Source organism: Xiphias gladius, chromosome 1 (assembly GCF_016859285.1).
Source record: "Xiphias gladius isolate SHS-SW01 ecotype Sanya breed wild chromosome 1, ASM1685928v1, whole genome shotgun sequence".
NCBI classification, from domain to species: domain Eukaryota; kingdom Metazoa; phylum Chordata; class Actinopteri; order Istiophoriformes; family Xiphiidae; genus Xiphias; species Xiphias gladius.
This window is the reverse complement of record NC_053400.1, coordinates 439,403-457,024: the sequence shown is the minus strand read 5'-3', so window position 1 is coordinate 457,024 and position 17,622 is coordinate 439,403. Positions and strand designations below refer to the sequence as shown.

General features: G+C 37.3%; 1 protein-coding gene across 1 annotated transcript in view; it reads right to left on the bottom strand.

Annotated features, from left to right (window-relative positions):
- Positions 1-5,810: 5,810 nt before the first annotated feature.
- The window catches only part of pcsk6 (proprotein convertase subtilisin/kexin type 6), a 30,785-nt gene continuing 18,973 nt past the window's right edge, over positions 5,811-17,622 (bottom strand). The window contains 11 exon segments of the mRNA XM_040126254.1: positions 5,811-6,187; positions 8,162-8,274; positions 8,640-8,769; positions 9,018-9,141; positions 9,866-9,888; positions 10,009-10,205; positions 10,616-10,718; positions 11,019-11,180; positions 11,321-11,457; positions 12,340-12,397; positions 12,545-12,621. Coding sequence (XP_039982188.1) covers positions 6,090-6,187; positions 8,162-8,274; positions 8,640-8,769; positions 9,018-9,141; positions 9,866-9,888; positions 10,009-10,205; positions 10,616-10,718; positions 11,019-11,180; positions 11,321-11,457; positions 12,340-12,397; positions 12,545-12,621 — 1,222 coding nt within the window. The 3' untranslated portion in view covers positions 5,811-6,089.

Sequence of the window (17,622 nt, the reverse complement as noted above, 5' to 3'; positions counted from 1 at the left end):
ATCGGTGCGCTGATTGTGTCCACCAAACACCTTAGGACTTTGTCATGGCGCCAGTGGTATTGCCCTTCCTCTAACACCTTTGGGAATTGCCTGAGGATATGCTCCAAGGTACCCCTCTTCTGGCACAGTTGGCATTCTGGGATGTTTGCCATGTCCCAGTAATACAGGTTCACAATGCTTGGGAGAACGACATAAACTGATTGAATAAGAAACTTGATGCGTGATGGTTCGGTTCTACAGAGCTCTGTCCAGGTGACCTTGTGAGGTTCCACATGCTCCCATCGGATCCAGGCACCTTGATTGTACATGTTGACCATCTTGCTGTAGTGTTCTTCATCCATCTCTGACTGTATGTCATCCTAAACCAGTTGACGATTTGGGATGAAATACAATTCACAATCCACGCTACGACAAAGCTTGTTTCCACAGGCTTTATCATAGTGTTGTTTTGGAAAATTGACCAGTCCTGTCCGCCCCACTGCCACAGTGTCCACAAAGATGTCATGCCACAACCATACCGCCGCTCTGTCGACAGCTTGCTGTGCCTGCCAATAACTTCCAGTCTTTATGAGGATTTGAATTTAACAACAGAGGAGTATCAGTACATCATAACATCCCCGGCTCAATTAGCTTTGAATTCCTCTGAAAGGATGCTGATGGGGTGCGGTAGCTCCCCATAAGTTTCCGTAGACATTCTACCTCAACACAGCATATCTTGATTTTGAGATTCAATCGCAATGAAAAGCTCATTTTGATTGTAATATAGTTTTGACTGGTCCTTTATACCCTTAAGGTTTTGCAGCTTTGAGGTTAAGAAACTGGATACTGGATCTATTGGCAAACGTGGATCGATGAGAGTTTTTGTAAGCATTTTACAAAAGCAGAGATTTATAAAAAACTTACTTTATATTCATCCATTTTCTTATCTTTTGTAACAGCTTGATTTAAATATATATATGTAAACATTTTCCTGTTATCACAGTGAAAAGCTCATTTTGAATGCAATATCGTTTTAAGTTGTCGCTTCTACCCACAGGATTTTCAAAGAACTTTAAGGTTTAGAAATATAAGAAAAATGGATAAATATGAGAAGATGTTTTGATTTGACTTAATGTTCATCTTTTACTACTACACAACATATATTGATTTTAAGGTTCATTCACAGAGAGGGTGAATTTGAACACAATATTATTTTAGCAGTCAAATCTTCCCAGCAGGCTTTTAAAACAAGTTTACACTTAAGTAACATAAAAAATTAAATTAAATATAATGGATAAAAAGTTTTGACTTTCAACATTTGTGATGTTTTTGGGAAAATTTTTACAGAGAGAAAAATTTTTCCCAAAACACCACAAATGGTTATTTTAATATTCATTCACAGAGAAAGAATACATTTGAACAAATTGATAGTTAAAGCTGTGTTTTCTACCTTAGAGGTTATTTAAATGACAGTTTAGGAACGTAAGAATTTAGAGAAGTATATAGGCAAAGGTGGATTGACCGGAGTTTATGTATGCATTTTCCCAGAACAGAGCAAATAATTATGTTGATGTACATTTGCAGCAAGAAGCTCCAATTGTCTCGTCTTCCCAGAATGGTTTATAAAAAAACTTAGTTTAGTAAAATAATTGATTAATATCAAGTCAAACATGGTTTGATATACATTTCTGTAAACATTTTCCCTCAACACATCATATTTTGATTGTGATGTTCTGTTGCAGTGAACAGGTCATTTTAAACACAATGATAGTTGTCATCTCGACCCATCAGTTTGTTCAAAGAACTTCAAGGTTTAGAAACATTACATTTCTTTAGGTACTTAATGATTGAACAAGTTTCATAATTGTTGAATTTTTAAGCTAAAAGGTTTAGCTTTATTTTAAGTCTTAGAAACATTAACTGGATAAATATGATGGCAACATGATTTGAGTTTGTGTACACGTTTTACTAATACAGAACATATATTTTATGGTTCAGTCACAGAGAGAGAGAATGACTATGAACACAGTGTAAATTTCAGCAGTCACATCTACTCAGCAGATAAGAATTTTGCTAAATATCAAGTCAAAGATGGTTTAATTGAAATGTCAGCAAATATTTTCCCTAAACACAGCGTATCTTGAATTTGTGGTTTATCACAGTAAAAATGTTGTAAATAGTTGAAATAGTTAACGTTATTGTGTCTCCCAATGCGGTTTCAAAACAACTCTAAGATTTAGAAACATTAAACTGGATAAATATATTGACGATGTTTCGCTCTTACTTTGTGTACAAATTTTACTAATACACAACATATATTAATTTCAAGGTTAATTCACAGAGAATGAATTTGCTGTCAAATCTACTCAGCATGCATTTTAAACAAATTTACATTGAAATACCTAACAAAATAAACAAATAATGAAGTATAAAATGGTTCAGCCACTCTCTCTCATTTTCCCAGAACATAACAAAAATTGATTTTAATGTTCATGCCTAGAGAGAGAGTAAATTTGAAGAAAGTGTTAGTTTTCAGCTGTCTTTTCTACCCAAAAGGTTCTTAGAAAACAACATTACAATCTAGTAAATTAAAAAATTCAGAAAAACCTATTAACAATGATACATCTAATGGGAGCTTCTATATAAATCTTCTCAGAAGAGATCAAATGTTCCTTCTGAATCCATTCGCACAAAGACGCTCCATGTGAAAATAATATTGGCGTAAACTGTCAACTCTTTCCACAATGATTAAAAAAAACAAACTGTATACTTTAGGCAGATAAGAATATAGCTCAATATCAGGTCAAAATTGCCCAATTTGAAATGTCTGTTAACATTTCCCCTCAACACAGCATATTTAGTTGTGCTTTGTCGCAGTGAAAAGGTCAAGTAGTAGTGAACGTTTTATCATGTGTCCCTATGCGGTTTAAATCATCTTTATGGGTTGGAAGCATTAAACTAGATAAAAAGGATGTTCATGATGTTTTTAACTGAGTGTGTGTACAAATTTTACTAATATACGATACATACTAGTGTTTTGGAAAACACTGTATAATTTAGAAAGATAAAAATATAGCTCAATATGGAGTCAAAATTGGTTCATTTGAAATGTCTGTGAACATCTCCCCTCAACACAGCATATTTAGTTGTTGTAGTTTAGTCCCAGTGAAAAGGTCATTTTAAACAAGAAGCAGTTAACATTATCGTGTCTCCCTGTGCGGTTTTCAAACAATTTTAAGACTTGGAAGCATTAAACTGGATAAAAACGATGGCCACGATGTAATGAATTTACTTTGTGTACATATTTTACTAATACACAAAATAGTTTTGATTGTTAAGCAGAGAGTAAGTTTTAACAAAGTATAACTTTAAGCCTTCAAATATACTCATGGGCCTTTTCAAAAAACAAAGGCACATTCAACTAAAAGGTTTTAGCTTTTCTTTTAATACATAGAAAAATGCAACTGAAGAAGTGAGCCTTGAACAATGGTTTGATTTGACTCTGAGGAAGATTAGAATTATAGCTGGATATGAAGTCAAAACTGCTTCGTTTGAAAGGTCTGTGAACGTTTCTCCTCAAGACAGCTTGCATTGATGTTGTGGTTTCGTCGCAGTGAAAAGGTCATTTTAAAGAAGTTCTAGTGAACGTTTTCTCATGTCTCCCTGTGCGTTTTTCAAACAACTTGAAGGTTTAGAAGGATTTCAACCGGATAAAAGGATGGCAACGATGTTATGCAACTGAAGAAGTGAGCCTTGAACGATGGTTTGATTTGACTCTGAGGAAGATTAGAATTATAGCTGGATATGAAGTCAAAACTGCTTCATTTGAAAGGTCTGTGAACGTTTCTCCTCAAGACAGCTTACATTGATGTTGTGGCTTCGTCTCAGTGAAAAGGTCATTTTAAAGAAGGTGTAGTGAACGTTTTCTCGTGTCTCCCTGTTCGGTTTTCAAACAACTTGCAGGTTTAGAAGGATTTCAACTGGATAAAAGGATGGCAACGATGTTATGCAACTGAAGAACTGAGCCTTGAACGATGGTTTGATTTGACTCTGAGGAAGATTAGAATTATAGCTGGATATGAAGTCAAAACTGCTTCATTTGAAAGGTCTGTGAACGTTTCTCCTCAAGACAGCTTACATTGATGTTGTGGCTTCGTCGCAGTGAAAAGGTCATTTTAAACAAGTAGTAGTGAACATTTTCTCGTGTCTCCCTGTGTGGTTTTCAAACAACTTGAAGGTTTAGAAGGATTTCAACTGGATAAAAGGATGGCAACGATGTTCCCTTCAAAGTAATTTTGACGTGGTTTATTCGCAGTGAGAAGGTCATTTTTAAACAAGACGTAGTGAAAGTCCTGTGTGCATACCGAAACATCAAAATAGGTTGTTTGTCAGTGCATTCAGTTCTAATTTCTTTTCTATTGGTGGGATGAAGATACCTCAGGAATACCTTTGTTTCAAGTTGAGGCAACTAAAACTGTATGGTAAAGATTAGGAAAAGATATTCAATGTGTGTGCACAGTCTTCCATACACCATGACCTCCTGAAAAGACCCTGGAAACGTGATTTCAAATACTGGTATTTCTCTATAACATTATACTAATTATTAAATCAGCAACACTCAAAGCATAGGCATCGTTACAGGTAGGCTTACAAGGCTTAAGCTCCAATTGTTTTCAGTAAAGCCCTGAATCTTTACTGTTTATCACATCTGACATTTTTTGCTCAGGCTTTGTCATAGGGAGCAACAGTTAGAGAATGTTAAACCACCATACTACAGTTTGCAGTGCATTGTGTGGCGCAAACTTATTAGAAATGTTTACACAAAGCAAGTTCGGGCCATTAAAATATCTCAGAAAGCTGAACGAAGTAACTGAACACGGAATGATGATACTGAAGTGCTGAAGTAACACCACCATTCAGAGCATGGTTCTGCCCTGTCCAACCTGCAGACCTCCTGACTAACCCTTCTGATTAATTTAATTCTTATGTGCACCTTGGTGGCTTTTTAAATTATGTTGATTTTGCTTATTAAATTCAATGTTCCATAAGATATGTGACTGTAAATTAATGGAGTAAAAAAATAAAATAGTAATTCAGTCATAATCATGAAATTGTAGAGAATGTTAAACTAATTTGATAAACTTGAAATGAAGCTTAAGTTCATTCAGGAAGACTAGCTTCATGCTTACTCTGTTTACGTGTGTGTGTGTGTGTGTGTGTGTGTGTGTGTGTGTGTGTGTGTGTGTGTGTGTGTTCTTGGTTTCAACTCAGTCAGCTGACAGGATGTTCACTCTCTCAGTTAAACCAATCAAGTTCTGCCACAACCTCTGTGAGCCAATCATCTCATCCTCAAACTGTTGCGCTCTCTGCTGCTGTGAACTGTTATTTCAGTGTCAGACCAATGCAGCCCTCCTCCTTCATTCTTTTCATCAGTCCATGGGTCCTCCATTGAGTTCTTCATAATCCCGCTACATCACGTCCATCCACATTTTCATCCATCACTCACCTCTTCTACACCACCACCAGTGTCAGACTCCATCGAGGGATATTCCTGTACTGCTCATGGTGACTACCCCATGATGACGTCTCAATGGGTCTAATCACCAAAGGCTCCTTTTACATTTTGTTCAGCTTTCCCTATTATGCATACTATGGCAAAGAAATCCAATAGGGCCTCCCCTTCGATTGAGTCTCTCCTGGTAATTAAAATAATCTACTTTATAGTGAGTGCTTACTCCATTCCTCTTTATATTTGAATAAAACAGTGGTTTTAAACAGTATTTCATTCATTATAATGCAGTTTTGTTCATGTTCAGTACAATACACGTTTGATTTACACATTCCACATACTCATTTTAAAAAGATCTTTGAAAATCACACCAGCCTTCAGCAACCTGCAGAAAAACAACTGAAGTGAGAAGTGAGATATTAGCCATAAAAAGTTTAATGCCCTCTTACAGTAGGTTGAATAGCACAAATTTAAAGTAATTTTAGTTCCTTATAAATGTGAGTAAATTAGGTTTAACAAATGATAACACTTCAATTGTTATCACCTTTTTAACATTGATTGAGAGTAAGAGAGAAGGAGGTGTCTGGAGGTGTTTGGCTCCTCATCCATTCATCAGACAGGTACGGCAGCAAAACTGACGATAAAGCTTTTTCTCACCGAGACGGTTGGATTTGAACATGTCACAGAACACCTCATCAGCTGACAGAGCAGAGCAGAGGTAGAGAATTGGCTTAATAAATGAGGGCTTGAGCACAAGAACTTTACTGTCTGATCCCTGTTACAGTGCCAAGGGATATTAAATCTTCTTTGTATTAAACTTTTACTTAATTTTTTGAGAAAATTGATAACAATGATTGACAACCATTTTTTGGAAAATCTTGAAATTATGCATGACTCAAACTAACACACTGTACAGAACCAGAGGTAAATTCTGAACATTATTTCCGAAAAGTACATAACTTACTGGTATTAACATGCAAGCCATATCTGGATACACTATCTGGATAATGAGATCTGCTCATGGGGGCCTTTGCATTTACACTGGGTATTAATAAATAAGTGTTTTAAATTTTTTTGCTGGACTGTGGAAAAAATATTGGATCCCAATATGAAAATTCAGCATGCTGCTGTATTATGAGGGGTTCTACTTATGTTAACTTTGCAGAGGAAGTGCTCATCCGTAGAAAAGATGAACAGTTGGAGTTAGATGACCTTTCAACTTGTGGGACAAATTTTTTTCTTAAGATGTGTTCACCCTGTACAGATGTCATTTACACCTGGCTGAGGTCTTATTGAGGTCCCAATAAAAAGCCACCTCCAGGTTTTTGTGCGGTCTGTATTTCTTCTTCTTCACTTAGTGCAGAAATGAACGACCGAGTCATTTCCACTGGTATTTTTGTGAGTTTGCTACGAATCCAGTTTACCCTGGTACGTACTGCCTCCAGGTAATAGCAGTATTCCTGTATTCCAGTATCACCTTCTCCCGCCTGCTCTCCTTTTACATGTTACCAAACTAATTCTCAGCCATTTAATGAAAGCATTATAACCTTAAACAGAGTCAACACACTTATGTGTACTGTGTGACAAAGTTTAGCTTTAAGCAGTGCAGGTAGTGACTGACTAACATGTTTTCCCCTCAGGGCTTATCGTAGTTGTATAGGCTCGCTACTGACACCATTCAGTATTACAAACCTGTGTACTTGACTCGACTCGACTGTTGCTGATACAAGCTCTTGTACAAACTGGCTGCCCTCGACACTTCCTGTACAAGCTGAACTGCAGCCTGTATGCCAAAGAGACCGAGTGGGAGCTTCATGGCTCACCAGTTTCGCTCATGTACCACAGTCTGACAGTAAACTTAATCCTTGTTAGCCTTTTAGCCTGTGGACATTATTCCTGTATCCTGCTGCCTGCAGCACACATACACAAATAGCATCAACACAATTGACACAGTAAGTTAAGAAAAACACTTCTTGATTTCATAAGTTCTCAACTTTATGCAGCCTGCAGCCTCATATTTTGGAGGATAATGAAATATATTGTTTTACTTCCACTTGACACTGTCATACTGTATTACGTTAATGCTCTCTTGTGACATGAAAGGTGCAAAAGACAATACTCGAAATACTCAAAATACTTGAAATGGTATATTTCCCCCTGGTATATACCAATTATAATTCGACCCTTCCAGCACTATCTTCACTGCCTTCGTTAGAATATTGCAACATTTGTTGGCGTGATAGCACCACCCCCTGTTTATCTGCAAAATAGTATGAAGTAGGATGTTAATCATCCCATGCATGATAAAAACATTGTTCTATAGCAGATCTAGAGGTCAAAAACTCTGCAGGGTACCTTTAAGTATTTTTCTGTGCAAATCAGATGGGTTTGCTAGACAGGGAGGTGATTTTTTTTACTCGTCTTAGTTAGCTGACATTATCTAAACATAAAAGGGATAAAACATATTATTAGGGAAATGTTCAGTTCCCAGTTCAGTCAAAAAAAAAAAACAACTCAGAAATAAACTGTACAGTTTGTTCCAGGAAGACAACAAGCTGTATGGAGGTCGTTCACAGCAGCTAAGAACTGAGATCCTCCAGTACTGCCAGTAAAGGTGCCCTATGTCACGCGTACAGTGAATATAGCTGATATAGGTCATAATTTCAAACTCACCATTATTACACAATGCATTTACAATACAGGTCCTGCTGACCAGACTATAACCCTCCTTGCATTTGGTGCAAGTTTTTCCAGGGCCACTGCAGCTCAGACAGTTTTCCAACCAACTGGAGGCACAGAGCGACATAAAAAGAGTAGAACAGAGCAGAAAACATCAAATCCTGAACAAACACATTTGTTCCATTTCTTTTTATAAAAAGAGTTACTTGGGGATAATAAACCGGCAAAATTATCATTAAATTTACTTTTAAATGAAAATACAAGTGAAGTGATGTAATCTTCTTTCCTTTGTGACAGAAAATTTATTTCAGGTGTACTATTCAAATGTAACTGTGATAAAAGAACAAAAAAACCATTACACCTTTACTGATATAAAATAGGTTTCAGCTGGCTACAGTTGTAGTGTAATAAAAGCATTTTAAAATGATGCAGGGTTGAATCGGTGATATTTGTGAGAATAAGGATTACTCACCTTCGACACATCTTGTGAGGGACTCCTGCTGCTTCTCCAGAGTGGTAGCCAGGAGAACAGGTCTGCATACACTTCCACTCCTGCTGCAGGTAGCCCTCAGCACACTGTACACACCCCTCATTACCTGGTCCTGGGAAACACAGATATGAAATTTAATGTCATGCAAGATCAAAACCTATGCTTTTGGAAAGAGATGGTTGAAATATATTCACACGTATACCTGAGTCTTTTTAACTTTGTCTACTAGACCAAAGGTCTTGTTTGGCTCAGGTTTCTGAATCAGCATTTGCCTTATCAATGAGAGGTTTTATTTCTGCTACTACGATAATTCTTGTGAAGGCACCGTAGAAACTGCACATATCTGGCAAACACACTGACCTGTACAAGTCCAACAAGAGGAATGGCATGGGCTGCACATCATTTCTTCCAGATGGAAAAAGGTTCCATTTGTACATTCAGGAACACAAGTCATCCCTGCCAGACTATAAACAAAAACCCCCAACTACATTAAAGAACTTTGTTAGTACTCAAAGTTCAACTATGAGTACTATTCTATCTGTCTTTACAGTTATATCCGAAAATGATTTTTGTGAGGTCACAGTGACCTTGACCTTTTTACCTTTGACCACCAAACTCTAAGCAGTTCATCCTTGAGGCCAAGTGAACATTTGTGCCAGTTCTAATGAAATTCCGTCAAGGTGTTCCTGAGATATTGTGTTCACGAGAATGGGACATACATACGGATGGACGTATGGTCAGACATACAGAAAGGCATACGTATGGACAAACAACCTGAAAACATAATGCCTCTGGCTACGGTTGTTGTCAGCGTGGAGGTATAAAAAAAATTACTGGTGTCTCATGTCCTTTATTCACGCACAAAATTTCCACAGTCTACAGATTAAATCAATATAACGATTCACTTAGAGACCAGTGATGATACTTAGTACCCTGTCGGCTTTTGTTAAAAGTTCTAAATAAAATTAAGTGTTTCTCACCAAAACACACCTTGAGGTTTAACAAACGTATTGAATCTTTTTTTCTTCCTCATAAAATATAAAAGCCAGGTTTTTGAATATTTTGAAACACCTGCATTATTTACATTCATGTTAGCTAGTTAGCAGTCTTCTTCCCTGTCTTATGCAGGCACATTTTGACCACCAACTACCAATCAGTGGAATAGCAAAAATAAAACAGGGACCATCAATAACCACACCCCCCCTAACACATCCCCGGCCAATCTGACAATCTAAAAGAATGGTCCAAGCAAAAAAATTTGCGAACCCCTGATTTATATGACTGGTACATAATCACATATTTAATTAAGAAACAACTGAGTTCGGTCTACACTACGAATGTGTTGACTTACACTCGTCAGCAAAGAAACCTGTGGGGCAGGTATCGATGCAGCTGGAGTTGAGTGTGTTGAGGTAAAAACCTCTTTGACAAGAGAAACAGTCTCCAGCTGACTGACCAGCGCATCTCTCACAGCCTTTATAGCAGCGTCTACAGCGATGAGATGCTATGTCCTCATAGTGACCCAGTGGACATTGGCTCACACAGGATCTAGACACACATACAGGGACGTGCAAAGAGAGATAGTTTACAGCTGATCATGGACTTCATTGGTAAATTTTGGAGACGAAGCCAAAGAACCATTCAATCAATCTTTTGGTGAAAACAGCAAAACTGCAACTGATGAGAGTTGGATCCTTGCGCTGAAAAACCAAAACAATGAGCTAAAAGAAGCTAAAATGAAATAAAATTCAGAGTTGGTGATAATTCCCTGTGGGTTTGTCACAACCTGTTTCATATTACACAGTCAACTGATCCATTGTTAATATAAAAATATTAATTAGTACAGCCTCATGGCCAACCCAGTTATTTTCTGAAGTATGTGTGCCTAAAGCAATGATCAGCATGGAAGCTGGTGTGATTTTCTACTTTACCTCGTTTGCTTCTGTTTCAGCTCTTACCTGCCACTTTTCAAGCTGCCTGAGCTGAAGTAGACACAGTTGAGGCAGTGGTCAGCATCTGGTCCATCACAGCCCTGGTCTCCACATTCACCGTGGCATGGTCCTTGATGAACAACACATTGATAATAAGTCAATGTCTGTCTGTTATATGGAAATATAAATGATTTATTTTCTTTATGTCATTTTTGATTCTACAAAAAAAAATATTTTCTCATATCTTACCAGCCATCTCTGTACTATATAATTCATTTTTCATTTATTACTGGAAATAAGCTAAGAGTGCAGACTGCCTGACAAAACCTCAAAACCAAATTTTAATTAGATTTTATTGGTAACTGTAACATTATGTATTTCAGTTCAGATGTGGAGGTTAGGAAGTATGTGACTTTTTGTATTCCCTCACCATTGTACTCATCCTCCTCCTCCAGCTGGAGCTCTCGCTCCTCCAGCAGCTCCTCTGGGACTAGGATCTCCAACATCCTTGAACGGGAGTGCTGCATTCTGTAGGACTGGTAAGGGTTTTGAGTTGTGCCATAAAGGACCAGTGTCCATTCTTTTAGGTTGCCTGTGCCAAATAACAATCATAATAATAATCATTATAAAGCTTTTTGTAGGCTGCTCCAAATAAAGACATAAGCTTTAAATGTAAGGGCAAATTCTAAATATAAATGTGTGCCTGACTGTGTACGTGTTGTTGGACCTTACCCAGCACCTCAGTGTTGCGTTGTTTCGATGGTGAGTCAATAATCTCCAGAGTCCATGTGCCCTCTGCCCTCTCACCCCAAAAATGAACCGTCATGAATTCCCAGTTCCTGAAGCCCTCGTTGGAACTGTCAAAAAACCTGTAAACACAGTGAGGTGAAATGAAAGGCAGTAAAGGTGACATTAAGCAGATAAAAGCTCTATGTTCATGGGCTAATGCTCCTTTACACACTTTTGCATTTACACATGAAGAAATCTGTGTTCATCAATCAAAAACCGTGGTCTTTGATCGGATTGTAAAACACGTCTGCCAATGGCCAGTTTAGAGCTTTGGCAATCAAAGTTGCTAAATTCTAAGAGATTAGGAAATTCAGAATTTAGGATCTCAAAAATCTGACAGTGCAACTGCTGCTACCCACATTTATGTACCCAGCATTCAGAATATGAAATGAAATGGTGTGGAATGTGCAGGCCTGTAACTGTGAACTAATTACTGCTGTAGGGTTTATCATGATCTTAAAGTTAAGCTTTTCCTGAAAATTTATGACAGAAATCCCAGTCTGTTTGATATGACCAGTTTATCTAAAATGCATGTTTATGTACAAAGCGTTTGACATTTCATAATTTTTCACACTGTCCTTGTTTTGAGTGTTTGAGAACATCGGACTCGAACAGTCAGGGACCCCGACTTTCAAATAATAGCTGGGGTGTTGCCAGCACAAACAAATAAAAGCCTGTTGCTATTAAAGGCTGGTGAAAAAACACTAAGAGGGGGGGTTAAATTTCCTGTAGCCAAATTTAAAAGCCTAAAGTCCTGATTGAAATTATTGGCCGCCCTGAATCTTAAGTTTAAAATTAAGAATATCTTCGGAAATTAATGCAAAATAACCAGTTTTGTATAATCAGAATATTTAATAATATCACTCACTTGAACAACATCAAAAAAAATGCTTTCATATAGTGAAATAAAAAATAGAGACATAAAATGTACGCTCAACTGGAGTGGTGGTTTCAGCCCGTACCATATGCCGCACACTAAACCAAGTAGGGCTCCATGGGCAAAGGTCAAGGAGGACACCACTGCTGAAAGAGAGGCATAAAAAGGCAAGACTAATGTTTGCAAAAACTTTCATAGATAAGCCACAGTCTTTCTGGGAAAATGTTCTATGGACAGATGAAACTAAAGTAGAGGTCTTTTGGAATGTAGTGCTTAAAAGAACACCTTACCTACAGTAAGACATGGTCGAGGTTCTATCATGCTGTGGGGCTTCTTTGCTGCCTCTGGTACTGGAGGCATATCAAATGGATGATGAAATCAGAAGATTACCAGGGCACTTTAGCCTGAAATGTGTTACAGAGGGTCAGAAGACTTGATTTGAGGCGAAGGTCTTGGATCTTTCAGTGGGACAACGACCCAAAGCACACATCCAGCAGCACGAAAGAATGGTTGGAAAGGAAAAGATGGACTGTTTTAAAATGGCCAGCAGTGAGTCCTGACCTAAATCCCACTGAAAACCTTTGGAGAAAGCTGATATCTGCCATTGCAAAAAGGACTTCTGCAAACTTAAAAGAGCTTGAATGCATAGCAATGGCAGAGAGGCAGAAACTACCACCAGACAGGTGCAAGAAGCTTCTAGATGGCTAAAAGAAACGTTCAGAGGCTGTCATTGTTACCAAAGGTTCTGCAACCAAATATTAGTGAAGGGTGCCAATAATTGTGTCTGGGGTACATTTTGTGTTTGTATTATTTCACTATTATGCAAGTTTTTATTTCTCTTGTTCAGTAACCTTGGACATTTTATTAAAATATTTTGATTATACAAAATTGGTTAATTTGCATTTACTTCTGAAGATATTCTAAATTCTCTACTTATAATTCAAGGGTGCCAATAATTTCAACCAGGACTGTACCTATAAAGGGAAGGCTACAAGACTTTTAATTTCAAAATTCTATAGATGATGAGTTTGTCAAAGTTTTAAGTTTCATTCATGGTAGCTAACTTGGATTGAGGAAAAAGAGAAATGGAACACTTGACATGACTCTTTTTGATGAAATAAATGCTGTGGAATTTCATTATTGTCAATCTATCAAGACAACTCGAAACATGGATGAGGTTTTCAGTTTGCATTAACTGCGAAAAATTGGAAATAAAGGCCTAGTTTTCTGCATCAGAATAAATTAAAGGTCACCATTTGAGAATTTAGGGTAGCTCAGTTTTTGTTAAATGCCCACTATTAAAGAATGAAAGAATTGTATGTGTAATCTGTTATATTTTATGTGTAATATAATGTGTGGACACCTTTAGGGACATGAAACTTGAATAGAAAAAAAATAATTCATTCATTCATTCATTTATTCATTCATTCGTTCATTCTCAGGTCAGATATGAACTAACATACTGTGGGAAATTTATTTTCATATTCTACGAATTATGACCATTTATTCTTTTTTTATTCCATATGTGTTCAGTAAATTACCATTACAAAACAGAATCTGAGAATCAAGAGTGTTGAAGGGAGGAACAATAAAAGAACGTGCTTGTTTTGAAATATTATGGTGTATGCAATTAATTGGAACAGTTTTTTTTTTTTTTATTACATTAGGGGTGTTTCAGAATATAATGGTGTATGAAATCAAGGAATACAAAAATGCTTTTGATGTCCAACTCCCATGGAGATATCAGCTATTGAGGAATGTAGACACTATTCATTTTCAGAAAGTAGCTAATCATGATGAGAAACTCCCAAATAGATGTAACAGTAGTATCACAGTCAAAGCCAGGTCAAGGAAGTGTACTTACAATAAGGCTCACAGAAGGTGGAGAAAGTAATGATGTAAAAATGGATGTACATCTGAGACAGTTCAGTTGCTCCCAGGAACAGCTCAGTTTATTGTATTCTATTTCAATATACAATAAATCTAATTCACATTGAACTCTGAGTATTGTGTAGTGTATTATTGAAGACTAGGAATGCTCTCGAGGTACCTTACACTTAGCTGCTGCTATTCAGATTAACAGGGGATGCAAAAAAAAGGGAAACAGAGCCTTTTTTCCAAAAATCTGCACATACTGAGCGCAGTGTGCATCCGCCCTCTAAAGAATCTAAATTTGTGGTAAATGTGTTCAGTGTGATATTATGTGTTTGTGTTGAATGATGGTACCACAAGTCCCACTGAAGGAGGAGAGTAATGATATAAAAATTCATGTAAAACTGAGTCAATTTTCCTCCCTCGGTTTATTGTTTTCTGTTTTTAATGTACAAAATTTTACTTTTCATTGAACTTGCATAGTTGCATAGTGTATTATTAAAGACTAAAGATCATGTGGAAGACAATCTGAACCCATCTGGCCAGGTGAAGGTTTTTTCCTGCAATATCAATATTGAATGACTATGTACACACACCTGTGCACACCCACTCACCCACAGACACACACATGCTCACACACACACACACACACACACACACACACACACACACACACACACACACACACACACACACAGCTCCGGTTTGATTATCCTTTGCCTAGGGTTAATTTGAATTGATGGCTGTGCCGAGGAATGGAAAATATTTTGTCAGTAAAATTCTGTGTGTGTGTCTGTGTGCGTGCTTGTGTGTGTGTGTGTGTGTGTGTGTGTGAGTGTGTGTGTAATCACCTTGCATAACTGATCTGCAACATCTTGTAAAATCATATTGAACCATTTGATTGTAATGAAGAGTTTATCTCTATTGTTTTTGTATCAGACTGGGGAGTGTAAACTGTATCTAGATAAATCTTGAATCATCTATCAGGGACAGATACCTGTTTACTGTACATCTCTACAACTTGTTTATTGTATGTTTTTCATTTTAAGGTACTTTCTGCATTGACATAGTGTTCATAACTGGTCAGTTGACTTACATTAATTTTCCAGTGCTGCTCAAATTTGAAGCAAATTTCCAAAAATTCTGAGAATCAGTTTGTGCTTCTATTATGTTACTTTCATGTTTTACTGTGTTTCTCTTGTCCACACAAACAATGTTTTTGTCAACTATCATTTATTACTTTCTTTTTAATTGTTGGGTTTTCTTTTGAAGTTGAGGCCTGTATTAGTAGGTGGATGCAATATGCTGATTGTATGTCTACACTACTTGAAGGAAATAAAAGAAGAGGTGGCAGGTCACCTGCCCAAACCTCAGGCAGAAGAGAACAAAATAAGCACTCCTGTCCGGAAAAGAAACATCTCCCTCAGGGGTAATTACTTTGCTTCAACAACAGGCTATATACTGTATTTTTAAATACCCCAGCTATATTGTGTATGTCCTAGCCTAAACTAAACACACAATACAGAGAAGTGGACTGCCACTGGCCATCAAAATGTCATCACACATCCCTTAAACTAAATGTGTGAACACAATGAGAATAAGAATAAGAATAAGCTTTATTTGGAGAGCACTTTACTAAACTCACACAGTGCTTCACACAAGGCAGCAACTTCAAAACAAGTTGTTCATAAAAACGAATTCTGATAAAGCAAGAAGCAAATAAAAGAAATAAAAATAATTATATTGTCACTAAGGAAATGACAATCAATAAAACTCAAGTAAAATTACGAAAACTCTGCGATAAAAGTATGTTTTAAAAAGATTGGTTGAAATTACCGGCACCCCCTAATTTTAAGTACATAATCTAAAATGTCTTCAGAAAAAAATGCAAATGAACCAATTTTTTATAATAAAAATATATTCATAAAATGTCCAAGGTTACTGAACAAGAGAAAAAACATAAAACTAGTGAAATAATACAAACACAAAATATATCCCAAACAATGACATTCTCTAAATGTTTCTTGTGGCCATCTAGAAGTTTCTTGCACCTGTCTGCTGGCAGATTCTGCCACTCTTACCGTTGCTATATATTCAAGCTCTTTTAAGTTTGCAGGAGTCCTTTTTGCAATGGCAGATTTCAGCTTTCTCCAAAGGTTTTCAATGGGATTTAGGTCAGGACTCATTGCTGGCCAATTTAAAACAGTCCATCTTTTCCTTTTCAACCATTCTTTTGTTCTGCTGGATGTGGGCTTTTGGTCACAGTTTCTTCTTAGCACCACGTCCTGGAAACGTTTTAACAGTTTTATGACTGTGAAACTTCTTGATAATATTGATTATGATCTGTTGAAACAGGAATTTCATGATCTTTGGTGATTGCCTTGTAGCCTTTGGAATTGTTATGTTTTTTGATGCTTTCAGCTCTCTTGTCTCTGCCATTGTGAAAAAGAAACTTGAAACAATCAGCCCCTTTAATGCAGTAAAAACCATCATTCGTTGGTTGATTGTGTCACGTATACACTTTACCACAGTCCCTTTAAAACAGCTGTAATTAAACAGCTTCTTCTTAAAAAGCATACTCTTGATCCAGATGATTTAGCCAACTATAGACCCATATCTAACCTTCCCTTTGTCTCTAAGATTCTTGAGAAAGCTGTCGCCAACCAGTTGTGTGACTTTTTATATGACAATTGTTTATTTTCAGTAAGGATTTAGAGTGCATCATAGCACAGAGACCACACTGGTGAAAGTTACAAATGACCTTCTACTTGCATCGGACAAGAGACTTGTCTCTGTCCTTGTCTTGTTGGATCTTGGTGTTAGAAGAATGTACATAAATTATCCCAATTATCCCATGCTTTGCTATTTCTCTTTGATTATCTGCACCCTTGAGAATTCTGCACAAGGAGGTACCGCAGCTGCAAGGCAGTTACCCCCAATAAAGATAAGATATATTCCCTCTTCCTTTGTTTTTGTTTCTTGACCCGTCCCTGAGACGGGCAGGAGGCACCCTGCTCCTCAGATGAGATTGTGTAGCTATGCCAACATACGAACCACCCTATGGAAACAAAAGAGCAAGGTAGACGGCTGAGAAACTCAGAGCGGGTTGGAGATTGTAACTGACCACTCTCTGTCCGTTCTCCTTGCAAGTATTTAACCTCACCACTCTGTGTCCTGCCTCATTTCTGTGCTTATATCTGTTTTAGGTTGTTTGAACCTGACATTAACTTGGTCCTTCGAGCCGGATAAGTTGAAGTGATTCCGTTTGGACTTTGACTGTTTCCATACTATTTGTTCTTTTCGACGGAGGTTCCCAAAAGTACCATACCAGGGGACATGTTACTATAAATGATAGCAGAAATAGATAGCACATTGCGAGGTCTGCCAACACATGCGGTCGAGTCATTGTGGGGACTGTAACTGCTTATAGATTTAGCGGCTTGTAATTTCTTCTCTGAGTTTCGAGTTTACCTGACCTCTAGACAGTCAAGTCCAC